Source organism: Manis javanica, chromosome 5 (genome assembly GCF_040802235.1).
Source record: "Manis javanica isolate MJ-LG chromosome 5, MJ_LKY, whole genome shotgun sequence".
Lineage (NCBI taxonomy): Eukaryota > Metazoa > Chordata > Mammalia > Pholidota > Manidae > Manis > Manis javanica.
Genome location: NC_133160.1, coordinates 130747863 through 130770298, shown reverse-complemented (window position 1 = coordinate 130770298; position 22436 = coordinate 130747863). Strand labels below are relative to the sequence as shown.

General features: G+C 41.0%; 1 protein-coding gene across 3 annotated transcripts; it reads left to right on the top strand.

Moving 5' to 3' along the window:
- Positions 1-1440: 1440 nt before the first annotated feature.
- Positions 1441-14597, top strand: SRD5A3 (steroid 5 alpha-reductase 3). Of its 3 annotated transcripts, none has more exons than XM_017666347.3 (5): positions 1450-1790; positions 8390-8532; positions 10330-10527; positions 12507-12641; positions 13492-14597. In XM_017666347.3, the coding sequence occupies exons 1-5, from the start codon at positions 1570-1572 to the stop codon at positions 13749-13751; spliced, it is 957 nt and encodes a 318-aa protein (XP_017521836.1). In that variant the 5' UTR covers positions 1450-1569; the 3' UTR covers positions 13752-14597. The 3 variants fall into 3 exon arrangements, with proteins under 3 accessions (XP_073093694.1, XP_017521836.1, XP_017521837.1); XM_017666348.3 differs by having other exon boundaries at positions 1518-1790; positions 8419-8532; XM_073237593.1 differs by lacking the exon at positions 12507-12641 and having other exon boundaries at positions 1441-1790.
- Positions 14598-22436: the final 7839 nt, after the last annotated feature.

The window sequence follows — 22436 nt, the reverse complement described above, 5'->3', positions numbered from 1 at the left end:
CTGGTAATTACATGAAGAAAGACAAAAACTGATGGGTGCTTATTGGCAATGATCTCTTGGCAGATTTTTTTGCCTGGTTTTCCACTTTTGAAATAACTCACTCCAGGAAGGATTTAAACATTAAATGATATCAGTCAGGTTTGACTTGTGGCTTGCTATTAAACCACTGCCCTCCATAGGAGGCTTGTCTGAAAATGAGCTATGCACTCTGATTAAAATCCAAACCAAAAAACATGGAAAATTTTTCACACACACACACCCAGAGTCAAGCACACACCCACCTACTATCCTGTTTTGCCATCTTTCCCCAGGTCAGATAACTACAAGCGAACCTCCCACCCAGAACACTCGGTCTCTGCAATGCACTTACAAATAGCTTGTCTGGAAAGGCCAGCTGCATTTTTTAGGGTTAACCTTATGCTTTGGATTGTTGAAGTCACATTAAACTATCCACCCAGTTTCCTGATGTTTAGGGTACAAATGTAGGGTACCTCATTGGGGTAAGGGTAATAAGCCAGCCACCTGTCCCCTCACCTACCACTCACCAGCCACCCAATCTCAAGAATGTAAGCTCCAAAAGGTAGCAATATTGTCCTAGTTATCCAAAGTGGTGCTTGTCATATAAAAGGCATACTGTATTTTGGAATTGACATTTAAAGGCTTTTTAAAAAAATACCTAAAAGAGTTAAATTTTCATTTATTGTAACTGAAAATCAATATTGTTTAAAATTGATGAGTTACAAAATAGTATTGTCACTACATGGAGGTAAATATCAGAAGAAACACTGGTAGAGTTTAAAATTTTGCCTCTAGGGAGTGGAACTCTTCTAGGGAAAAGAAAGGACTTCTGGTTTTTTTAAATACAATTTTTAACACTTTCACTTTATTTGCAATTGCCTTGATGATTTTCTGCTTTACATATCTTAATTATGTACGGTCCCAACATTGTAATACAACTATTCACTTTTGTGCATGTCCTGCCTTCTTTGTCGATACCGACACACATTCATATTTACATAGTTGTTTGCTGTCATAGCTATGTACTTTAAAGTCAGCTATTTTTCACTTAACCTACTGTTTCATCTAACATAAACAGCCTTCCGTGTTTCTACAATCTTCACAATTCTCATGTTAAAAGCTGCATGATATTCCAATGTGGTATTGTACCATAATTTAGTTAAATGCCGTAAGTGGAACATTCAGGGTTGTTTCCATTTTTGCTATTGAAAAAAGAGCTGCAAGACAGACTTGCAGGCACGCGCGGTCTTGCTCGTTTCACTTCTTTTAATCATATTGTTGAGTCACACTATGGGTTCCGTCTAGACATCCCAGGAGCAGATTAGGGACAAAGCGCGACCGGCCAGCACCAGCTCAAGGAACACTCCCGGGATCTCCCGCGGCTGGGCGGGGCCTCGCAGGAGGCGTGGCCAACACGCCCCGCCCCCGCACCGTCCCGCGTCGCGTCACCGACGTCGCGCCTGGACAAGCAGGGCGCGCGCCGCGCGGTTGCTGCTCCTGCGCCGGTTCGCTGAGTGGGCTCCGAGAGTGCGGAAGTCGGGCGCGCGGGCCATGGGTTCCTGGAAGGGGGCCGAGCTCTCGGCGCTGACCCCGCTGCGAGCTCTGTGGCTCTCGCTGGCCGCTGTCTTCCTGCTCACCCTGCTGTTGCAGCTTGTGCCTCCCGGCCTGCTCCCGAGCTCCACACTCTTCCAGGACCTGATCCGCTATGGGAAAACCAAGCGTTCTGGGCCGTCTCGCCCGGCCGCCTGTCGGGCCTTTGATGTCCCCAAGAGGTAACCGCACCCCGGGTGTGAGCCCGGGTTGCCAAGGCGCGGAGAGCACGGGGCGCCCCGCTCGGCAGCCGGCAGGGGGCAGCAGAGGCGGGCGCGGGACCGGGCCAAGCAGGCCCATGCGGGTTCCCCGGCGCGGCGTTGACTGCGCCGGCCGCCGGGCTCTGCCCGCGTCCGCCTGGTGGCCCTGGGGGCCGAATGCCCCGAGGAAAACTAGCCTCGCGCACTAGCGAGGGCACAGAACCATGAACTTGTGGCCGCACTGGCAGCGGCTAGCGCTTCTGAATTTAGGCCAGGTCAACGGGTAAAAGTCTGCTGTGGCCCCAAATTGTCCTGTCATCCCCTGCACTTCAGAGATTCACAGTCTAACTTAAGGTCGCCGGAACTCACTTGAAGAAATGAAAGCGGTCTAGCCCTTCGTGCCTCCGTTTCCCCTATTTGTCTCCCCGACCCCGCACAGGACAAAGGGTGCCACCTCCTTTGGCCACACTGACCCTGCTACCCTTCACCTCGGCACGTGCCCTGGAGAAAGGCCCAAAGTGGCACATTTTAGGCAAGCCTGTTACCAAAACTCCATTTGATTTGAAGTAGTTTTCATAACCAAGTTCAACGACAGATTACATCGTTGGAGCTTAAATAGAATTCTATCAGAAATTGTAGGACTTGTTAGTTTTATTTTATCTTTTTTTGAAGTCAGAACATGGCTGGGAAAAGTCAGCCAATCCCTTCTAGACGTTAAGAATATAGCAGTGTCTTTTCTATCTTTAAGATGCATCTAAGGCATTTAGGAACGAATCTGGAGGAATGTGATAGGGTGTCTCATTTATTAAAACACCTGAGTTATTGCTCAAACCTCTCATAGGCATGCCCCAGGGTCCTCAGACAAGAAGTATAACTTGGCTTCTGAAACGTAGATAACCCCCAACTTTTGTCTGTTGGAGAAAAGATTCATCGGGTGTTAACACTGAGAAGGAAGAACTAGGCCTTTCTGAGGAATGGTAAAGGGAAAAGGAAGAAGTATTGAGGACAAATTGGTTAAACCTTGTTTTTCTTGGAGGCTCTTTTTAAGCCAAAATTATCTGGTATCCTATTTATAATCAAGTTTGATTGTGGTACTTCCTGTTCTATCTTTATAGCAATGGTATTCCTAGATTGTCTCTTTCTTTTAATGTTACAAAGTGAAGAAAAATAATTCTTAAGTGTAAATTTTAACAATTTATTTTCTGAATTTTGAAAAAGGTGTTAGTAACCCTGGATTAAAGGACACATTTCATTTCATCCCCTTCACTTGCCTGTTTCTCTGGCTGCCCTACCCCAGCTGTTAGTACCCAAGTTTGTTATATGACAGCCAAGAAACAGACTTATTATCTTTCCCATATTCATTACTACAACAATTGTACTCTTTAGACTTCCTGTAATTTCTACTTTATTGTGAAATAATTTATGCCCCTCCTTCTTCCAGAATTCTAGAGTAGAACCTCCCGTAGTAGTCCAGTGATGTTTTGTTTTCTAAATTTAAACAAACATTTCTTTTAGTATTGGAGAAGATACAGCAAATCCAGGCCAGTAATTAGAGGCAAGTATGCCTACATACTATTCTGCAATATTTTACCTTGTACAAAATTCAGTAGTACTCTAAAAGTGAAATGAGCCGGTTATTTTTACACTTAGAAATAGGCAGCTGTAAATCAGATTTCAGCACCTAAAATGGTGATTGGGCAATTTTTGTTTGGTATTATTTTTTCATAGGAAGCAAGAATAAAACGTGAAATCAATTCATGAGATGTTTGATTCCATTACCCCTGTCTGGTAGATTTTTTTTATAATTAAGGTGATGTTGCTTTTCTTACTTTGTTTCAGGCTCCTAAAAGAGTTTTGATTTCCCAGAAAGTCTGAATAATGAAGTAACTTGAAACATGAGTCATGATGTATAGTGTATGTGAAAGTACTTGTTTTTAAAATTTCAAAATGGTATCAGATGTTGCACTGACTCAGCTCTGGAGGCAGAGAGAGCCATCCAGACTTTCTGGGATAAGTTCAAGGGTCTTAACCAGAGGCCCAGGGGATCTGTGGATAGAATTCAGGGCAAACTTGTATTGGAAAAAACTTACATCTTTATTTTACTAACCTCTAGATGAAATTCAGAATTTCTTTAATGACAAGTGTAATCAACAAACCACAGTGGAATTAGCAGTACTGACAATTTTGTGCCAGTGTTTTTTTTGTTAAGGTATCACTGATATACACTCTTATGAAGAGTTCACATGAAAAAAACATTGTGGTTACTACATTCGCCCATATTATCAAGTCCCCCCCCATACCCCATTGAAGTCATTGTCCACCAGTGTAGTAAGATTGTGCCAGTGTTTTTTAATCTTACATTAAAAGTATTGAAGAGAACTCAAAACAGTACTGTCACCACTATAAGAATACTGCAGTTATTCTCCACTAGATCTTGTTATTTGACACATTAACTAAGAAGCACATATATTACTATATCAAAATGGTTTTTTAATAGTTGGGTTATCTATATTTCAGTATTACTGGTTTCCTTTATAATCCCTTTCTATTTTATGCTTATAGTAATATTTTTGAGGAGGGCCTATAGCTGTCAGACTGCCAAAGGAGTGCATGGAAGAAAACTACTAAGCCCTGCTCTAGTCCATAAATTTCCTATGCATTTACATTTGTCTTGTTTGTTACCATATCCCTGGATCACTCCCTGGCAAATAATATTTCAAAATCAAATCAATATGTTTGACTGAATTTTTTAAAAGAAAAGGTTTTAGGTTTAATTGGTTTGCTGATTAACTTGATCACTTACTCTGAGAATGACTTTGCATGAGGTACCTTCTCTTTCATTAATTATTTAACCAGTGTTTATAGTGTACTTACTATGTGCCAGGAGCTATTCTAGGCTCCTTGGAGATTTTGTTCTTGTAAGACAGACAGTAAATATGTAAACAATTCTTATAAAACAAGACAATTTCAGATGGTAATAAGTGCTTCAGAGGAAATCGAGCAGGTTTACCTGATCCTGAGCAAGACAGGAGTGGCCATGGCAGGAATGGGGATAGTGGCAGTGACAGCACTAGAAAGGATGGTCTGGGAGGGGTGAGGTAGGAAATAAGTCACTGCAGGAAGTGGGGCTGGCTCACCAGATCCTTACAGGCCATGGTGGACATCAGATTTTATTCTTAGTGTATGGAAAACCATTGGTGGCTTTAGGATGAGGAAGGAGGTGTGACATATGTGATTTATGTTTTGACAGGATGACTAGCCATTGCATATAGGAAACTGGATAAGAGGTTGGTACAGTAGTCCAGGCAAGAAGTTGTGGTAGGATTAGAGTATTAGCATAATATGCCTGCTTGTCATATAGGTGGTGGTGATATTAAAGCACTTACACAAGGACAGGCACCTAGTCAGAACTCGGGTAAACATTAGTTCCCTTCCTTAGTTAACCCCGTCACTCCCGTAACTGGGCCTGGCAGCCCTCCAGTGGCTTCCAGCTCACAGGAAGAGCCCAAGACCCTCTTCAGCCTTGTCCTCACCACCTCACTGACTTTGTCTTCTCTAGTGTGCCGCCCTGTGGTTCCAGGCCAGTGCCCTGGGCCTCTCTATAGTCCTGTCTCCCACCATGGCAGCCTTTGGACTGCCTGTTGCTTCTACTCGGAAGGCTGTATCCCCAAGTAGCCACATGGTGTATGCCCTCACTTCCTATAATTTTACTCAAAGTTTACCTTCTCAATGAAGCCTCCCAGTCCACCCTGTTTAATAAAAGTATAATGAATGCTAAGATCCCCAGTATCCCTTCTCTTCCTGGCCCTAGTTTTCTTAGTAACATTACCACCTACTGACAAAAAATTTATTTTTGTATGTCCATGAGTATAAGGTCCATGACAGCAGGAATTGCTGTCTGTTCTTTACTGTATCCCCAAAGCCCAGAGCAGTGTCTGGTGTATAATAAGCACTAAAATGTTTGTTAAAGGAGTGTTTGGTTAGTGCCAAGCCCTGTGTTAGCATAAGGATCATCTTATCCCATGGGCTTGGAAAACAGTACTACAGTTATGCAAAGTGCCAGGGAAGAAAAAAAGAGTGTCTACATCAGAACAAGTGGAATTTTCAGATCTGTTCTTGCAGGCTATAGCTGTGTCTTTTTAAAAAGCAAGAGATGGATAAAAAGTAGAATGTGTATCTTATAGAGGGATATCAGGCAAGAAAAACAAGAGAGAGAATATACAAAACCTAGGAGTAAGAAAAATTGCCTCTGAATCAAAAACACTGTGGCACAAGTAGGACACAGCAAGATGTGGCTTAGCAGCTTAACAAACATATTTGAGTGATTTGTTTAACTTAAGGCTCGGTATAAATTGGTACATGTAACATAAGGCCAGAAAAGCAGGTTCAGACAAATCTAGATGGCATGAATAGGAGTGCAGTGGTATGATTTTAACTTGAGAGGCAGCAGGGCTGAGTCTAGAGCCAAACGCTGCTCCTTACTGGGTGACCTTAGGTAATTGACTTGACATCTCCGAGTCTTAATTTTCTCATCTGCCACATGAAGGTAATGACAATAAACTCAACAGGATTTCCACCTAGTTATGAGAGGCATTTTTTTTACTCAAAAATGAGTGCTATGAATGAACAATGCTCTTTGTGTGTGTGTGTGTTTGTGGTAAAATACACATGACAACATTGTCATGTATATTTTTTTGAGTGTATGTCTTTGTGGCTTTAAATACATTCACGTTGTTGTGTACCATCACCACCTTCCATCTCCAGAACTTGTCCGTCAGTCAGAGGGATTTTTAAAACATGAATTATTACTTTACGTCACTCTGCTCAAATGGCTCATCATACATAGTAAAAGCCAGTGTCCTTCAAGACCCTGTAACATCTGCCCTTCCCGCTCACTGCCAACCCAGCTCCACACTGATGTCCTTTATTATTCCTCAGGGTCTTTGGGGTTGTCATTTCCTCTTCCTAGAAAATTCTTCCCTCCGAAATTACAAGGGTTACTCATTCTAACCAAATGTTACTTCCAAAGAGGCCATCCTTGATCACTCATCCAGAAGGGTGTCCTCCTGCACTTCTCTGCCCCCTCACCCAGCATCATGCCAAATGTCTACAGGTTCATTTGTTGACCAACCCCTGAAAGGTAAATTTCATCAAGGCCAGCTTCTTGAACATTGCCTGGCACGCTCTAAGGTCTCAATGAGTAATTTTGAAAAAATAGAGTAGGTAAAGTGGTTGGCCCAGAAGTTGCTCCCCAGGAGCCAGCCCCACCCCTGTCCCTGGGAGCCTGCAGAGCAAGGTGCTGACTCTCAGCTCTGCTTCCGTGGCTCAGACCATATATGGGCTCAGTTCTGGGAAGTGTGTCTTAAAGGAAGACCCTGGAAGGCAACCAAAGTCCAGCGGCCATGTGGGGTGGAATTGACACTGATTCATGAACTTTTGAGATTGGAGAAGGTCAGAATCAGGAATAGGAGAGTTCAGAGAGGGCAGAGTCAGTAGTAGGATTTGTAACAGTAGTTCACAGAATTTAGTGGATTGTTATGGAATGATCAGATTAGATCAATGTCAGACTGGGTTGTGGGCATGGTCTGGGGAACCGCAAGTTCTGGCACAAGCATATTCTGGATCGTGTAGTAAAGGAGCCATGAAATTCGTGTTTAATCATCTTAACTCCAGGTCTTCTTACTTCTTCACAGACCAATGAGACAAGAGGGAGAGGACTTAATACATAAGTGGTGCACTAAAGACCAGGGAAGGCAAGTCACCTCCAGGCACCCAGCAGAGCCAGAAAGATTATGAATGATTTGAATAGAGAAAAAGAGTGGAGGTGTAAGGTCTCAAAAAAAGCATGTTAGGCCTTTGAGCCTCACACTAGGTGATTTCATTTCAGCAAACATCTTTCACATTAAATTAACATGGCTGATTTCAATCTTTATTGACTTTGTCATTTTATTTACATCTCATTTGCAATGATGTTGATTGTGCAGACACCGTACTTTATGAGATCTATAACCATCAGGAGTAATACCTAGTCTTATGAGTTAATATTTGTCTTGTTATTATAAAAACAATTTAGGTTAACATAATTTAGGGAAACACTAGAATCAGAACACCTTTAAGATTTCTTGCAGGTCTGAGAGCCTGTGATTGTGCAAATCTTATGTAACACTTGTATGGCTATTGCAGCAGTATTTCTCAGGGTTTAGAAATCTTTCACAGATTTGGCTTGTGTTAGTACAATCTAGGTTCTCTGCCAAGGCCTGGGCCCCCTTTTTTGGAACTTGAGCCCAATCCTGTTTCCCAGAGATAAGAGCAATTGCTAAGTGACCATCAATCTAAGTTTAACAAGGTCAGTCATGTTCTTGTTCACCTTCGGAGGCCTCTGTTTCTATGGTTTAACTGGTCCAGTCATTTGAAAGGACATTTAAAAAATCTGAATGCCCGCAGGATTCAGGTTCTGTTAAAGAGCAAAACTATGCTTGGGAAGGGGGAGAAGAGGATGGAGAAACTAAAAATAGTTTTCCTGCATAATGTTTTAAAGTGGGTCTCCTCTGATTTTTACCAAACTAGTGTTGCCTTTGCAGGTATTTTTCTCACTTCTATATCCTCTCAGTGCTGTGGAATGGCTTCCTACTTTGGCGCCTGACTCAGGCTGTGTTCCTGGGAGCACCTTTTCCAAGCTGGCTTCATGGTTTGCTCAGAATTCTTGGGGCTGCACAGTTCCAAGGTAATGCCTCCCCTGGCTCGTCACAACTGGTCACATCCTGTTCCTCTTTCCTGCTTCAGGGAGCTCTTCTCAGTATTTCATAGCCACTCTGGGCCCCTCAGCCAGGCTTTGGGAGCTGGAGGGGGAGGGCGAGAAGCATTCGGCATTCTCTGCGGGCTCAGAGCCAGTGGCCCGGGGCATGTCCCCAGGTCCTTGTCAGCAATGCAGGCGGAGTCAGGAGTGTGCTCTTCATCCCTGACTTGGACAGGGATCACTGTCCTCCCTCTGATAGTTTCAGTACTGTTGACAAATTTGTACGGAAGTCTTTACACTTCAGGAAAAAGGCTTTTAGGATCCCTGGAGTTTGCCTTGAAACATTTGACTTAGATAGCCGCAACCAGAATGATGTCTCAGAACTCCAGATTTTGATAGAAAATTACTTCCTGATCACTCTTAATCATTTTTGATCATTAAAAATACGTTACACTGTAATAAGTCTTTGATTATATAATAAAATTGACTGTAAATTGTTTTTAACCAGATGATTACAAAATAGCCTTTAAATTTGCTAGCTGCCTTGGATTAAGGATACAAAGAACAATTAAAAATAAGGAATTGAGGGTGAAAACCATAAAGTAGCTTCAGTTAATAACAGGCACTGGGTGAGGGGCAGAGTTAGATACAAATTGTTCTGGTGCTATCTCTGTCCTTCCAGCAGCCAAACTACTGGCTCCCTAGGAACAATTATTTTTTATATAACCAGAGGAACTTGTTGCAAAAGAGATGACATTCAGAAGGGAAAACTTGTGCAAATTCCATATGGGAAGGGAGGGTTCCATCAGCGAATCCCACTTCACCTATTAAAACTTCATCTCTTTATTTGTTTATCCTGGGACTGGCTGGGCTTCTGGTATTTGGAGGGTTGGTTGTGAGGAGTTTTATTTAGTTATTTGTTTTAACCTGTTACTAAAGAGTTAAAACTAGGTTTTACAATTTTTTAAATACAAAAACAGGCAAAACTAATCTGTGCTAATTGAAGTGTCCCTAAGGGCTTACTTGGGAGGGTGGAGGGAGAGGGCATGCCTGGAAGGGAACACGAGGGGCTGCTAGTGTTCTGTTTCTTGCCCAGGGTACTGGTTATATGGGTGGGATGGGTAGGTTTCATTTATAAAAGTCTATTAAGCTGTATCCATATTGTATCCTTATAATGGGTGTATGTGTGTAGTATTTTTTTTTATATAGGTTTTATTCATTTTAAAAACCATCATTTCTTCTGACTTCTTTTGGGGCGGAAGGGTGCGAGGCAGGTAGGAAGGCAGATCTCAAGGCTCACAGTTCCTTAAAAGCATTTTTTTTAATACAGAAGTATATAATATGAAAAAAATATTTTTTAATACGGAAAGATCCCACCAGGTGGGTTCTCCATTCCAAAGTCTTCCAGGAACTCTTCCTGACCATCATCAGGCTAGTAGTGCCAGGGACCAGAGACCCACAGATCCAGGGTTCTGAGTGTACAGACCCCTTTACAGTGTTGTCCACATAATATGAAAGGCTTTCACATGACAAAGCATAGTCAAGAGACCTGAATTCGTCCCAGCTCTGTCACTAGCTGGGACCTGTGTAACCTTGAGCCAAATACTTTGACTTCAGTTGGCCCACTTCCCGATAGCCAGAAAAAGGGAAGGTATTAGATTAGATGATACCTAGGGCCCCTTCCTAGCACTTGTCTTGTTTAACAGTCTGTTGAACAGTAAGGAAGAACATAACGGATTAATCTCAGAAAGAGAGATGCTGAATGTGTTGCATTCTGAATCGTAGGGGGTGAACTGGCGCTGTCTGCCTTCTTAGTGTTAGTGTTTCTGTGGCTACACAGCTTGCGAAGACTCTTCGAGTGCTTCTATGTGAGTGTCTTCTCCAATGCTGTGATTCACGTCGTGCAGTACTGTTTCGGACTTGCCTACTACGTCCTAGTTGGCCTAACTGTGCTGAGCCAAGTGCCAATGGATGGCAGGGATGGTAAGTGGTCCCTGGGGTCTGTTAGTGAGTCACTGGGAATGGAACACACTTCAGGCAAAGTGCTCCACCAAGCATATGGAAGTTTGAAAGTAGGAGACCTGCCCCACCTACTTGAATTTGAGGAGTTTGGCTTCTGATAGTAGCTTTAAAAGTCAACTTGACCAAGGGTGTATACATTAACTACAACTGCTAAAACTGAAAGGCACCAACTAGCAGTTATGTCTTCAGTAAAGATAGCAAAGTACAAAGTATTCAGGAGGCTCAATTTAAGGATAAAGGAATGGGGTTTTGGTTTTCTTCAGTGGGACTGAAGTCAGTGAACTCTTGTGGAGTAAGTCTGGAAAGAAAAGGGAGTGTGGTCAAGAGTTGGACAGGAAGCAGGGGAGCACGCAAAAAAAAGAAAAAGTCAGCAGAAGGTCTCCTCTCCACCCTTCTGACTGGTGCATGTGTGGAGGGATGAAAGGTGAGCGTGGGGTAGGGGAAGTTGAGGAACAGGATTAAATCACTCTCCATTACATTGTTCTGTTTTCTTTTCTCCAGATAACCCTCTATCTCTACCTGAAATTATCTTGGTAATTGATTTGTCTACTTGTTTCTGTCTCTCTCTTGCCACTATTTATGACATGGGTTTATCAAAGTATTCATTTTGATAAGCTCATGGGGCATGAGATCTTGCCTGAGTTATTCACTGCTTTATCCCGTGAGAGATGCCAGGCTCCATAGTCACTCAGTAACTAATGAGTAAATGACTAGTACACAGATTAGATCCTCAGTAAAGATGAGCCTTCCACCTGCCTCCCCTTTCCCACATTGTAATTCCAACTTACTCTTACAAATCTTATTTCCCTCATAGGTAATTGCTCTGTGTTTAGAATAGGTGACAGCAGTGAAGTGAACTCTCAAACACTTGCTTCAACCTTTAATCCTATAGTGACTTGTTCTTAAAGTGCTCCAATATAAAACTATTTTCTATATTTCGTTTATTTTTAACTGACAAAATATACCTTTTCATTAACTGGCTAAACCTAGTAAACATTAAGCATCTATAGTAGATTATTTATATAGAGCAAGTTTTCAAAAGAAATCAACACAGGTAGACTTTGGTGGACTCTCATTAGTCATAAGCTGTCATCAACTAACTCCTGCCTCCAAAGGACCCACGTGGAATAGATCCTTGGTTCTCTTCGCTGAGTCAACTTTGTAGACTGTCTCCTGGCTCCAGAGCCCCAGAGTCCTCCGCTTTGTCCTTAGACGATTTTGTTTCTTCAGTCAGTCAAGTCAGACTAACCTGACTACTTCCTGCTGATCAGAGGGAAGTCCCAAATTTGCTTTTTCTAATGCTGATTCTTAGAAGACTTGCATTCTTCCCATCTTTCTGGTAGCTGGAAAAGATAAGATGGAAAAATAGTTTCTCTCTAATCAGAAAGGAATACTGTTTTGTCTTCCGTCTGGAGGTTTGCATTTCTCCTCTTTTTGAGAAGCCCCACCCTAGTCTTTACTTCCAGTGCTTCTTTACCCTGGTCAGAGTGAGTCAAGTCAGCATTCTCCATGCAGGGGCTCTGTAACCGTGGCTTAGCAGAGAAGTTCAGTTAGATTCTTTGAGGAAGTGTTTTTCCTAACTGTGGACGGAAAAAAGACATGAAACCATGCTTAGAAATAGAAACGTAAAGTAGTCTCACCATACAAGTAGGAGAGAGAACTGACCTTTGTGCTCAAAGCACTTGAAGAAAGAAGAAGAAAATGTGTCTCAATGTGAAATTGTTTGCCAAGGGCCACTAAAGCTGCCCCTGGCTGAGAGCCTATCTCCACCATCCACTGAGGATGGTGTTGACCTCTCTGTACTTGGGAAGTTGTATCAGGATAATCTCCTAGTTAAGAGGAGCAGATAAGGGAATAATTCTTTCTGTTGACAGAATGATTTTTTAATCATTGCTGAAATTTTGCAGAGTTGACTGGTAAGATAATTCTTATTTCTGTAGTCTATGTGATAGGGAGAAATCTCTTGATGCAAGCTCGTTGGTTCCACATCCTCGGAATGATGATGTTCATCTGGTCATCTGCCCATCAGTATCAGTGCCACGTCATTCTCGGCAATCTCAGGAAAAATAAAGCAGGTGAGAGAGCTTTTAGGGCCACTGCATGTAGATTTCAGCCCTCAGGAGTGAGTTGTCTGCGTTCCTTCACTCATTTCCTCCTGCTTTAATCTGCTGGATGGTCTATCAAATACTCATTTTTGATGAACCACCCCTCTAGGTTTTAATCTTCCCCTCTGTGAAATGAGTGTCATACTGAGAGATCTCTCTGGCCCCTCCTATTCTATTGATTCTATTCTGTGCCCACATTTGAGGACATGCACTACATGTCTGTGTCTAACCAGCATGTGGGCACTAGTGTTACCAGGCAAGTTAGTAATATTCCAGTGAAAGCAAAAAACCTTGACTTTTTAGTTAACTTGTGTTGACTTATCACAGGTATAGATTTTATTAGGCTTTCTGAAATATTAAAAATGGAATAGTACTGTTAACACCAAGTGCTTATTTTGTTCTGGGCCCTATTCTGAGTGCAGATTCACAGTCCTCACTTGAGGTGGGTGTAGTCTGAGCCTTGTTTTACAGATGAGGAAACTGAGACACTGGGAAGTTAATGTAAAGTTACACAGCTTTGTAAGTGATTGAGCCAGAATTTGAACTTGTGCAGTCTGACTCTGGAATCTGAGTTTTTAATTACTAGCTTGGAGAATTAGAGAAATGAGCTTTTGTTCATGCTTATTTACAGCTAATAGTGTTACCCAAGCATGTGATTTTTTTGAGATGTAGTAGGTTGACGAGGATGGTGTGACAGGATGGTTCACACACAGGTTTCTAGTTTTCTAAATCAGTCTTTGTATATTATTTGGGGAATGAAATGATAAAACTTTGTTTTCACCACTTTGTATGTTCAGAAAATCTTCTTTTTTTGTTTCAGGAGTGGTCATTCACTGTAACCACCGAATACCTTTTGGAGACTGGTTTGAATACGTTTCTTCCCCTAACTACTTAGCAGAGCTGATGATCTACATTTCCATGGCTGTCACCTTTGGATTCTACAACTTAACTTGGTGGCTCGTGGTGACATATGTCTTCTTTAGCCAGGCCCTGTCTGCTTACTTCAGCCACAAATTCTACAAAAGCAAATTTGTCTCCTACCCAAAGCATAGGAGAGCTTTCCTACCATTTCTGTTTTGAAATAACCTCAGTCATAAAGAATGCAAATCAGGTGACAGGTGTGATTCCTAAGGACAACCAAAACTACAGACCAAAGTACAGTTTCTGCAGAAATGTTTGAAACTCTGTTCCATTTTTATACCCCAAAGTCTTTACTGACTGGGCAAAGTATTACCCATCAAGAAAATTAATCTTCAAAGAAGAAATACTCTATCAGACCTAGGAGTGATGTGTCTGCTGTCTGAGGTACTTTATAAAACCAACCAACTGCTAAAGAGTGCATGAGACTTCTCCAAGCCACTTCAAAAGCAAACTAACCAAGCATACATGAACAGCTTTGAACATACACACATATACACAAAGGAAGAGAGGAGATCACTTGTGCCCTTGATGTTAGGGACAAATTAACTAGACTACATAATATGCAGTATACAGAGGCTCAGTAACTGTTGCATCTCAGTAAAAGCAGAATAGCCTTTGAAAATAATATATTTCATACCAGATTCAGGGAAAAATTAGTTTGTTGCAGTTAGTTTATACTTTTCACACATTACCACAAAGACTTCCAGTTGTGTAACCATCAATAGTAATTTCCACACCTCCCACTGAAATTATAGCCTAACAAAGTTGAAACCTCTTTTATTTATACTTCTTTGCCATTTTTTTCAGGGGAGTACCTTAAAAAGTGAAAACATCTAAAAGTAAAGTATTTTTATATTTATGCTTAAAAAGCCTCCATGAATGGAATTGACTTGCACTCCAGCTGGAGAGTACTATAGACTCATATTGGATTATTGTCTGCCTTAGTTCATTTAAATTAATTGAATCTGAAGGTATTTAGGAATAAAGTTGACACTTAAAATAGCATATGTTAAAGAAAATACCCATTATTAAATCAAAGAGAAATAAATGCATGGTGTGAAAGAAAAAATCTGGAAATATATACTATAGCCTGAGCAACACAGGAAAAAATTGCACATGTGTGCAAAGTAAGGTTTACTCGTTAATTGTGGTGTTAACTTTATTGCTTTTATATAGATGTCCTCTTGTTGGATTCCCCTGAGGAAGGCGCCGCCCCAAATCACTCACCAAAGACGTTTCTTGATGCAACAAGCAAGAGGAATTTATTCGGAAGCCAACTAGTTGGGGTCCAAGTCAGCCCGTCCAGCAGGTCTCAACGAGGACCCTGAGTACTTACAACTAAGTGGTTATATAGGATTTTCTGAGGCATTCAGCCCTAGAGAATTACCATGGTTACAGATTATGTTGTAGTAACAAGATAACAATACTACATAGCAAGATAACAATACTACAAAGGCAGTAATTTTTCAAACCTACGATTTCTGGGTTAGTGCCACGTCCTGGGGGTGTAGCAAGGTGTAGGGTCAGCTTTTATGCTTAACTAACCGAAAGGTTAGCGCTGCCAGCAGTCATGATTGATTAACTTGTTTTTCCAGAGGAGTTACCTGGTTTCAGTTGTTCCCTCTGAGTCATATATCAGAATGGCTTTTTGGGCTTCAAGATGGCTACTCTTAGGCTAACTTATTTCTCAGGGAGGTTGGGGTCCTACATTCCCCACTTCTTTTTCTGAACATTCTAATCATGGAATGTTGGTGTCTTCTTGATGTGTGAGGGTATGATACTGTTATCTCAGCATTAGCACCTGCACAGCACTTACTCTTTCTCTAATAAAGGTTATTACTCGATTTAAAATGCAGGGACCTAAGGTGAGGAGCAATATAAAAATAAGCAGGGGTCCTGTCAAGGTGGATATTAGAGTTGTAAGCCATGGGGATCTAGAGAACCAGGATTCAAACAGGCTCTGGTTAGCTTCTCGTTCTCGCTTTCGCTGATCTAATCTTTCTCTCAGTTTAGACATTGAGTCTCTTACTACTCCAGTATGGTCTGCATAGAAGCAACATTCTTCTTTTAGAGCTGCACATAATCTACCTTCTTTTAGAAATAGTAAATCTAACCCTCGTCTATTTTGCAGCACTACTTCAGAGAGGGAGGTTAGGGACTCTTCAAGTTTAGAAATAGACTGTTCTATAGTTCTCAAATCTTCATCGATAGCTATTCTTAGTCCTTCATAATGTTGGTTTTCTTGTATAATTGCAGCTGCCCCTGGTCCTACTCCGGCTGCGACTCCTACTCTTAGTAATACAGCTAGAGTGAGTGAGACTGGCTCTCTTTTATACCTTAGTTTAGGTTCTAATTCTGCCACGAATGATAAGTCATCATGATACATTAGTCTGGGTACTAACTGGACCATGATACAGAAATCACGGGAGGAGTTGAAGGCAGAAGTAGAGACACATGGGGTCACTCCAGTGTTACAAGCCCACCATCTCTTGGGAGGAGGGATTAAATACCTGTTTTTACCAGGGAAGGCTATGGGTATGGTCTCATTCTTTCTTCTACAGATAGAGACTCTAGCTGCTGCTAGGGAAAAGGGGCGATGACCGCTCTGGCTGCTTCGTGCTGAGAAGGGGGCGCAGTAAAGGGTGCAGCTAGGTCTCCATCACTGGTCAGTTGAGAGGGCTTCAGAAGGCTGGCGCTTCTATTCTGGGTTTCATTTTTATTACTATTTGCAGTTTTGTGGTTTCTAGGCAAGATAAAACAAATTGTGTTATTAGGTTATGTAGCAACATCTGGAGTTGGATTTTTTATTCTGGAAGGAGGCTACATTATTGAAACGATACTTCTCTCTAAAATCACTCTCATTTTTACTAGAAGTAACTAGGTTAAGAAAATAATTAACAGCTGGCTTGATTATTTGCACAGGTGCAGCAAGAAGAGCAATTGATTACACAGGTTCTTTTAAATATGCTTTGCTGGAACTTTTTGTAAGGAATTTCAGATTGAACTTTTAAAGGCCTCTTGAGGCCAGACAGCCAAGCCAGACTTGCCATCAGGCTTTACCTGCAGTACCTGTAGATTTGGATGAATTCTTCTCTTCTCGAGGTCTCTGCACCTGCCAGGAAGTGACTTTCTTTACTCACCTGGTAAGGCTGCTGGGAACTCTGTAAGCAAGGTACTAGGCCAGTTCTTCCAAGGGGCTTTGTTGGCTTTATAAAGTCAATCTTAGTTCTTTAAAGTTGTTCACATCTGAGTCTATGCACATGTCTCTCAGGTACGACATTCCAGTCAAAGCCCTGGTAGTATAACCAGTGTTCTTAAGTAGTCTTCTCACAAGGAAAGCAGATTCTTATTGAACTCGTGCAAATAAACATACTGCCATGGAATATAAAAACAGTCACTGAAAGTTTTTAAACTCTGGAGGGATCAAGTAGAGAGAAGGATGTTTTAATTCTGCTCATAAAGATAGTCATTTACTAAACTGTTGTCAGTTTAAGAGAACAAGGTTAAAACATTTTACCAGCAACATTTGAAACAAAAAGACACAAAATCATTTTCTTTAGTTTATGTAATCTTATGTAACTAATACCTGTTCTGCTGAAATCTAGTTCTTTACCAGTTTAGGGATAATACTATAAATGACAAAAGACTTACAAATGACAATGGTTAAAGATCTGATGAGAGCTTACTGTAAAACAGTTGACATAAGGAAATTCTGATATTTCTGTAATACAAAACATTTAGTAACAAAGTTTAGCATCATTCTCTTTGACAGTGCTTTCCTGGTAAATAAATATATATATATCAGATAAATAAGCCAAATTAGTCAAATACTTTCTCTAGTGAGAAAAAATTCTTCTGACATGTTCCAGGGGCCCTCTGGAAAATATCAGAGTTAACTAGAGGTAAAAGCACCTTTTTGCATTTAATTTTTTTAGAACTATCATTACACATTTATTGTCTATATACTCAGCACAGTAAACAAGATATCTTAAAAAGTGGGGCAGCAGGGGAGATTGCTGCTGTCAATTTTTAAAGACAACATACAGAAAGTCAAACTAATTTTAGGTTACTAAGCATTCTTGAGAGAATGGTAGCAGATGGTAGATTCTTCTGCTTTCATCTTCAGGAGGGGAAAAAAGCTACAATAAGAATTCATATTTAGCTGAAAGAACTGTCTAAACTCAAGGCAGAGTATAATATCACCAGGCATACAAAAGACCTGTTAGAGATACATACAAAGAATGAATATGGCTATAGTCAAATTCAACTTAAAAGTTTAAGCAGAATCTCAAATTTAAATGTCTCTTTCTTTCACACAGATATTCAGATATGACCAGAAATATGATTTGAGATGAAAGAGGTCAGGCATTTTACTTCTTCATTTAGGGACTGAGAAATGATGACCTTTGGCTTACAATCAATAGCTTACAAACAGTGAAAATAATAAGAACATAACTCAGCATAAGTGTCTAAGACCAGATACAAAAAAGCAGAGAAAGTGCTTAAGTTTACAGGTCTTCCCTGAAAGCTTCAAGAATGTTTTACTCTTTAATAGTAGATATAAGCTGCTATGCAAATTCTATTAAAAGCTCTAAGATTATTTGCATTAAAAAATATGGAGAGTCCCCCATGTTTTTTTTTTTTTTTAAAACATACAGCATATAAATTAAACAAGAAGACCTGGTGGTTCTCAAAAAATCTATTACAACTTTTCTCAAAAGTGGTCACACGTTCGTCTATCTAAACCTTTACAGTGAAACCTGTTTTTCTGGGAGAAACATAATCTTGTCCAGATTCTACAGTTTAATAAATTTTGGTTTGTTAACCAAGTGCATTTAATCAGCTGAAAAAAGCTTTGTTACCATTCTGCTTAGGAATTCAATTTTTCAGGCCATGCAATCATTTTTAATAACAAAATATTTCAAAGGCAAATAAAGGTTATACAGTTGTTAACAAACTTCAGCTTTTAGTCCCTTTAACATTACGATTTCATGGCAACTCACTGAGACTTTAAGCATGAGAAACTGCTGTGATCTTTCAACATAGAGAAATGCCCTCTCTATCACTTTAAGCAGTTCTAACCAGAACTTAAAACCATTAGAAACTTCAAGCTCCAGTGAACACTGAGAAGCAGGACACTGCAAACTGTCAAACCAACATTCCCTAGACTGACAAACTTACGAACACATTCTACAATTTCTGCAACTATGAGCTTCACAGCACAATCTCCCAGCAAACACAGAGCACATCTTCTCAACTTAACAAAACTCTAAGGCTTTAAGTTACTACAAAGATTCTCAGGCTGCAGGTAGGCATACACACTGCAACACACAATTAAAAAGGTGTTCACTTGCCACACTTATCCAGTTCACTTACCTGCAACAACTATGCTAGCCTACTCACAAGACCCCCACTGAACACTAGACAAAGCCAAGCTTCTAAGCATTCTATTCTTAAAAGATTTAGCAGATAACATGACTCAAATGACTCTAGGTAAACTCAGGCAGCCGACAACTACCAGGACATGCCCGTCTCAGGCAAACCCAAATTAGCATTAATGCATAACACTTTTTTATCAGGTTTTCTGGAAGTTTTAGAACACTCAATTTTCACAAGCGCTTGTCTTTAAATCAATTTCATTAATACCATCCGGAGGTAGAAAGATATATTCATTTACATACTTAGGGGGTTGTCTGAGTCTGTCCCATTGTCAGTATAACAATTATTAGGCACATGAAAGACACAAAAAACAGACACACACAGATTAGACACACAGCGGCCGCTTTTTGTTTTTTCTCAGATTTTCAAACAGAAACCGAAAGGAATCAGAGAGTTGATATTCCTGGCGCCTGAAAATCAACCCTATCTCATCAGATTCACCTTGCCAGAAAAACAGACGGGAGGCTACCAGGCGTCCCTGGCCTCCCAACCTCCCCGAGGCGTCCCCCAGGGTTGCAGCCTGCGGTGCTCCTAGTACGTCTACCGACCGCAGTCTCGACCCCTTTACGGGATCGGGACAGCTGCCAGACAGTGGGTACCCCTTTTCAGAATTCTGACCGGTCTCACTGAAAAACAGAAGACAGAACACAGACAACTCAAGGCGCCACTAATCTTACCTCTTCCTCCAAGAGCGACTTCGGGAGTGAAGCGGGGTGAACGCATGATCCCGGACGAGCCCCCAAATGTTGGATTCCCCTGAGGAAGGCGCCGCCCCAAATCACTCACCAAAGACGTTTCTTGATGCAACAAGCAAGAGGAATTTATTCGGAAGCCAACTAGTTGGGGTCCAAGTCAGCCCGTCCAGCAGGTCTCAACGAGGACCCTGAGTACTTACAACTAAGTGGTTATATAGGATTTTCTGAGGCATTCAGCCCTAGAGAATTACCATGGTTACAGATTATGTTGTAGTAACAAGATAACAATACTACATAGCAAGATAACAATACTACAAAGGCAGTAATTTTTCAAACCTACGATTTCTGGGTTAGTGCCACGTCCTGGGGGTGTAGCAAGGTAGGGTCAGCTTTTATGCTTAACTAACCGAAAGGTTAGCGCTGCCAGCAGTCATGATTGATTAACTTGTTTTTCCAGAGGAGTTACCTGGTTTCAGTTGTTCCCTCTGAGTCATATATCAGAATGGCTTTTTGGGCTTCAAGATGGCTACTCTTAGGCTAACTTATTTCTCAGGGAGGTTGGGGTCCTACACTCTAAGGTACATCTATATAAGTTTTGCACTAATATGTACCTTGCTATGGGAAGAAAAACATCATTATTAACCAAACCTTTATCAAATGCACAGTCTAAGAATGTCCTCCCCATCCCCATCCCTGGAGTAGTGAACAGAAGCTATTAAATTGAGATTCTTTTTAAACTTTCAATATATGCATATCAAAGCACATTCTAAAGTTGTTAAAGTGCATTTTCTCATCAAACAAATGCCGCCTCAATCACTTGCCTAGTCTATTCAAATATATGACATTTATTTCATTTATCTTTTAGAATTGCCATCCTCAGGGCCCAGCCTCAGGAACAGAACTTTCTACACTGGAAATACGAAGCATATTGCAATTTGTTTTTAATTTCCACACAAATGGGATGAATAATTTTTCATAGCAAATTATTTGCGGGGAAAATGTATTTTGCTTTAGCATGCAATTTTATATCTCGGTTAGACTAGGAATTTAACAAATGTTCTGGTATTTTATTGCACTTTTAAGTAAAACAATGAGTGTGCCCTGTGAAGAACCCTATTAGGGGCTGTGAGGAAGTGATCCATGTCCCCCGGGTCCTTGTTCCCACTTGCCACTGTCCTTGCTGTCCCTCACACTCATTTTCATGTCTACTCTCCCTTTCCTTTCCTCCCCCCAGGCCTGCATTTCTAGGTGGAGATGAAAGAAGTAGTGTTCTCCCCAGAGGGGTTCAGAGCAGAATAGAGTGCCTGCAGGGACAGCACCTAGAGTCTGCAAATTCCTCACGTGGGCAATCCAGAAATAGGGTGGGGTCGAGCGTCTTGATTTTCCTGCTGGTTTAGTTGAAAAGCCTTAATCTTTCATGTTCAGTTAGTATTAAATTAGGGGAAATGATACAGAACTACCTCATTAATCGTCCTTGGATTCCCTAGATTAACTACAGATTTATTATAAAAGTGTGCTGAAAATAGCCTTTGTTTCTTTAATTCTCTAAATTGTGGCTCATCCTCTATACTAACATTTGCTTTCAGTAAGCATGGATTATTTTGTCTCCACAAAGCTGTGTTCTGTGTTATATTTTTAATGCAATGGGTGGTTATTACTAGAATTCCTAACTCCAAAAAAGAATTTTTTAATATGAAGCTTAATAGATGGTTTAAGAAAACTATAAATATTTGCATAAATATTTCAGGCACTAAAGGTGCCTGAAAACCCAAGGACCATTGGTAAGTAATGTATCTCAAAATGAACTGATACATTAAAGGAGACCTCAAAACTAATTGATCAAGTAGAAAATCTTTACACCTATTTAAGCAATTTCTGCCCACTCTTTCACATGCTTATCAGAAAAGAAAAGTCACTTAACTGGTTTGTGTAACTGTTACTTATATCTAACCTAAAATTTTTCTGCTAAATGGACAAGAAACAGTGAACGTGGCAGTGATCCACAAATAATTCATGTGACACATAAACTCACCATTTTTCTCAAATACCAATGATCTCGTAGAAAACCATATATCAGTGTTAGGGAAAGCAAAATTTACTTAACTGAATAAAAATATTATTGCATAAAAACTTTAAGCACACAATTGAGAAAGTATAATATTGGGTCTCTTCAAAAAGACGAACACTTGAAGCACATAGAGGACAAAAGAATACAAGGACTTTCTCAATGGAAAGACAAATCTACCTCCTGAGTCTAGCCTTCTGGGTGAACCTCGTAGCACATGTGCATTTCTTAACCAGGGCTCCTGGGCATACACAACACCTTTCTGTGAATCAGAAAAGACACTGCTAAGGATATCCCCATGGTAGCAGGGCGTGAACCTCTGTGGGCACAAAAGTCAGCTGGCAATGGGACTGCATCTCAGTGAGTAGAGCTCAGGCTGAATCTCAACCCCACTCAACCTCTTCAGCCTTGTGCCCCTTGTGCAATGCACAGACTGCACAGCCTTCCATTGAGACTACTCATCAGGCTGCCCGTCTGTCTGCAGGCTCTGCTCACTCTTGAGGTAAACAAGACATTTCAGGGAATCATCTCATTGAAAAAGACTGTAAGAGTAAAACCAGGAGAAGGAAGTAAGCACTCCATGCTAAACACCTGTGCTTCCACATAGAAAAGGAAGTTCAGTGGATAGCAGGTAAGTGGCCCTCA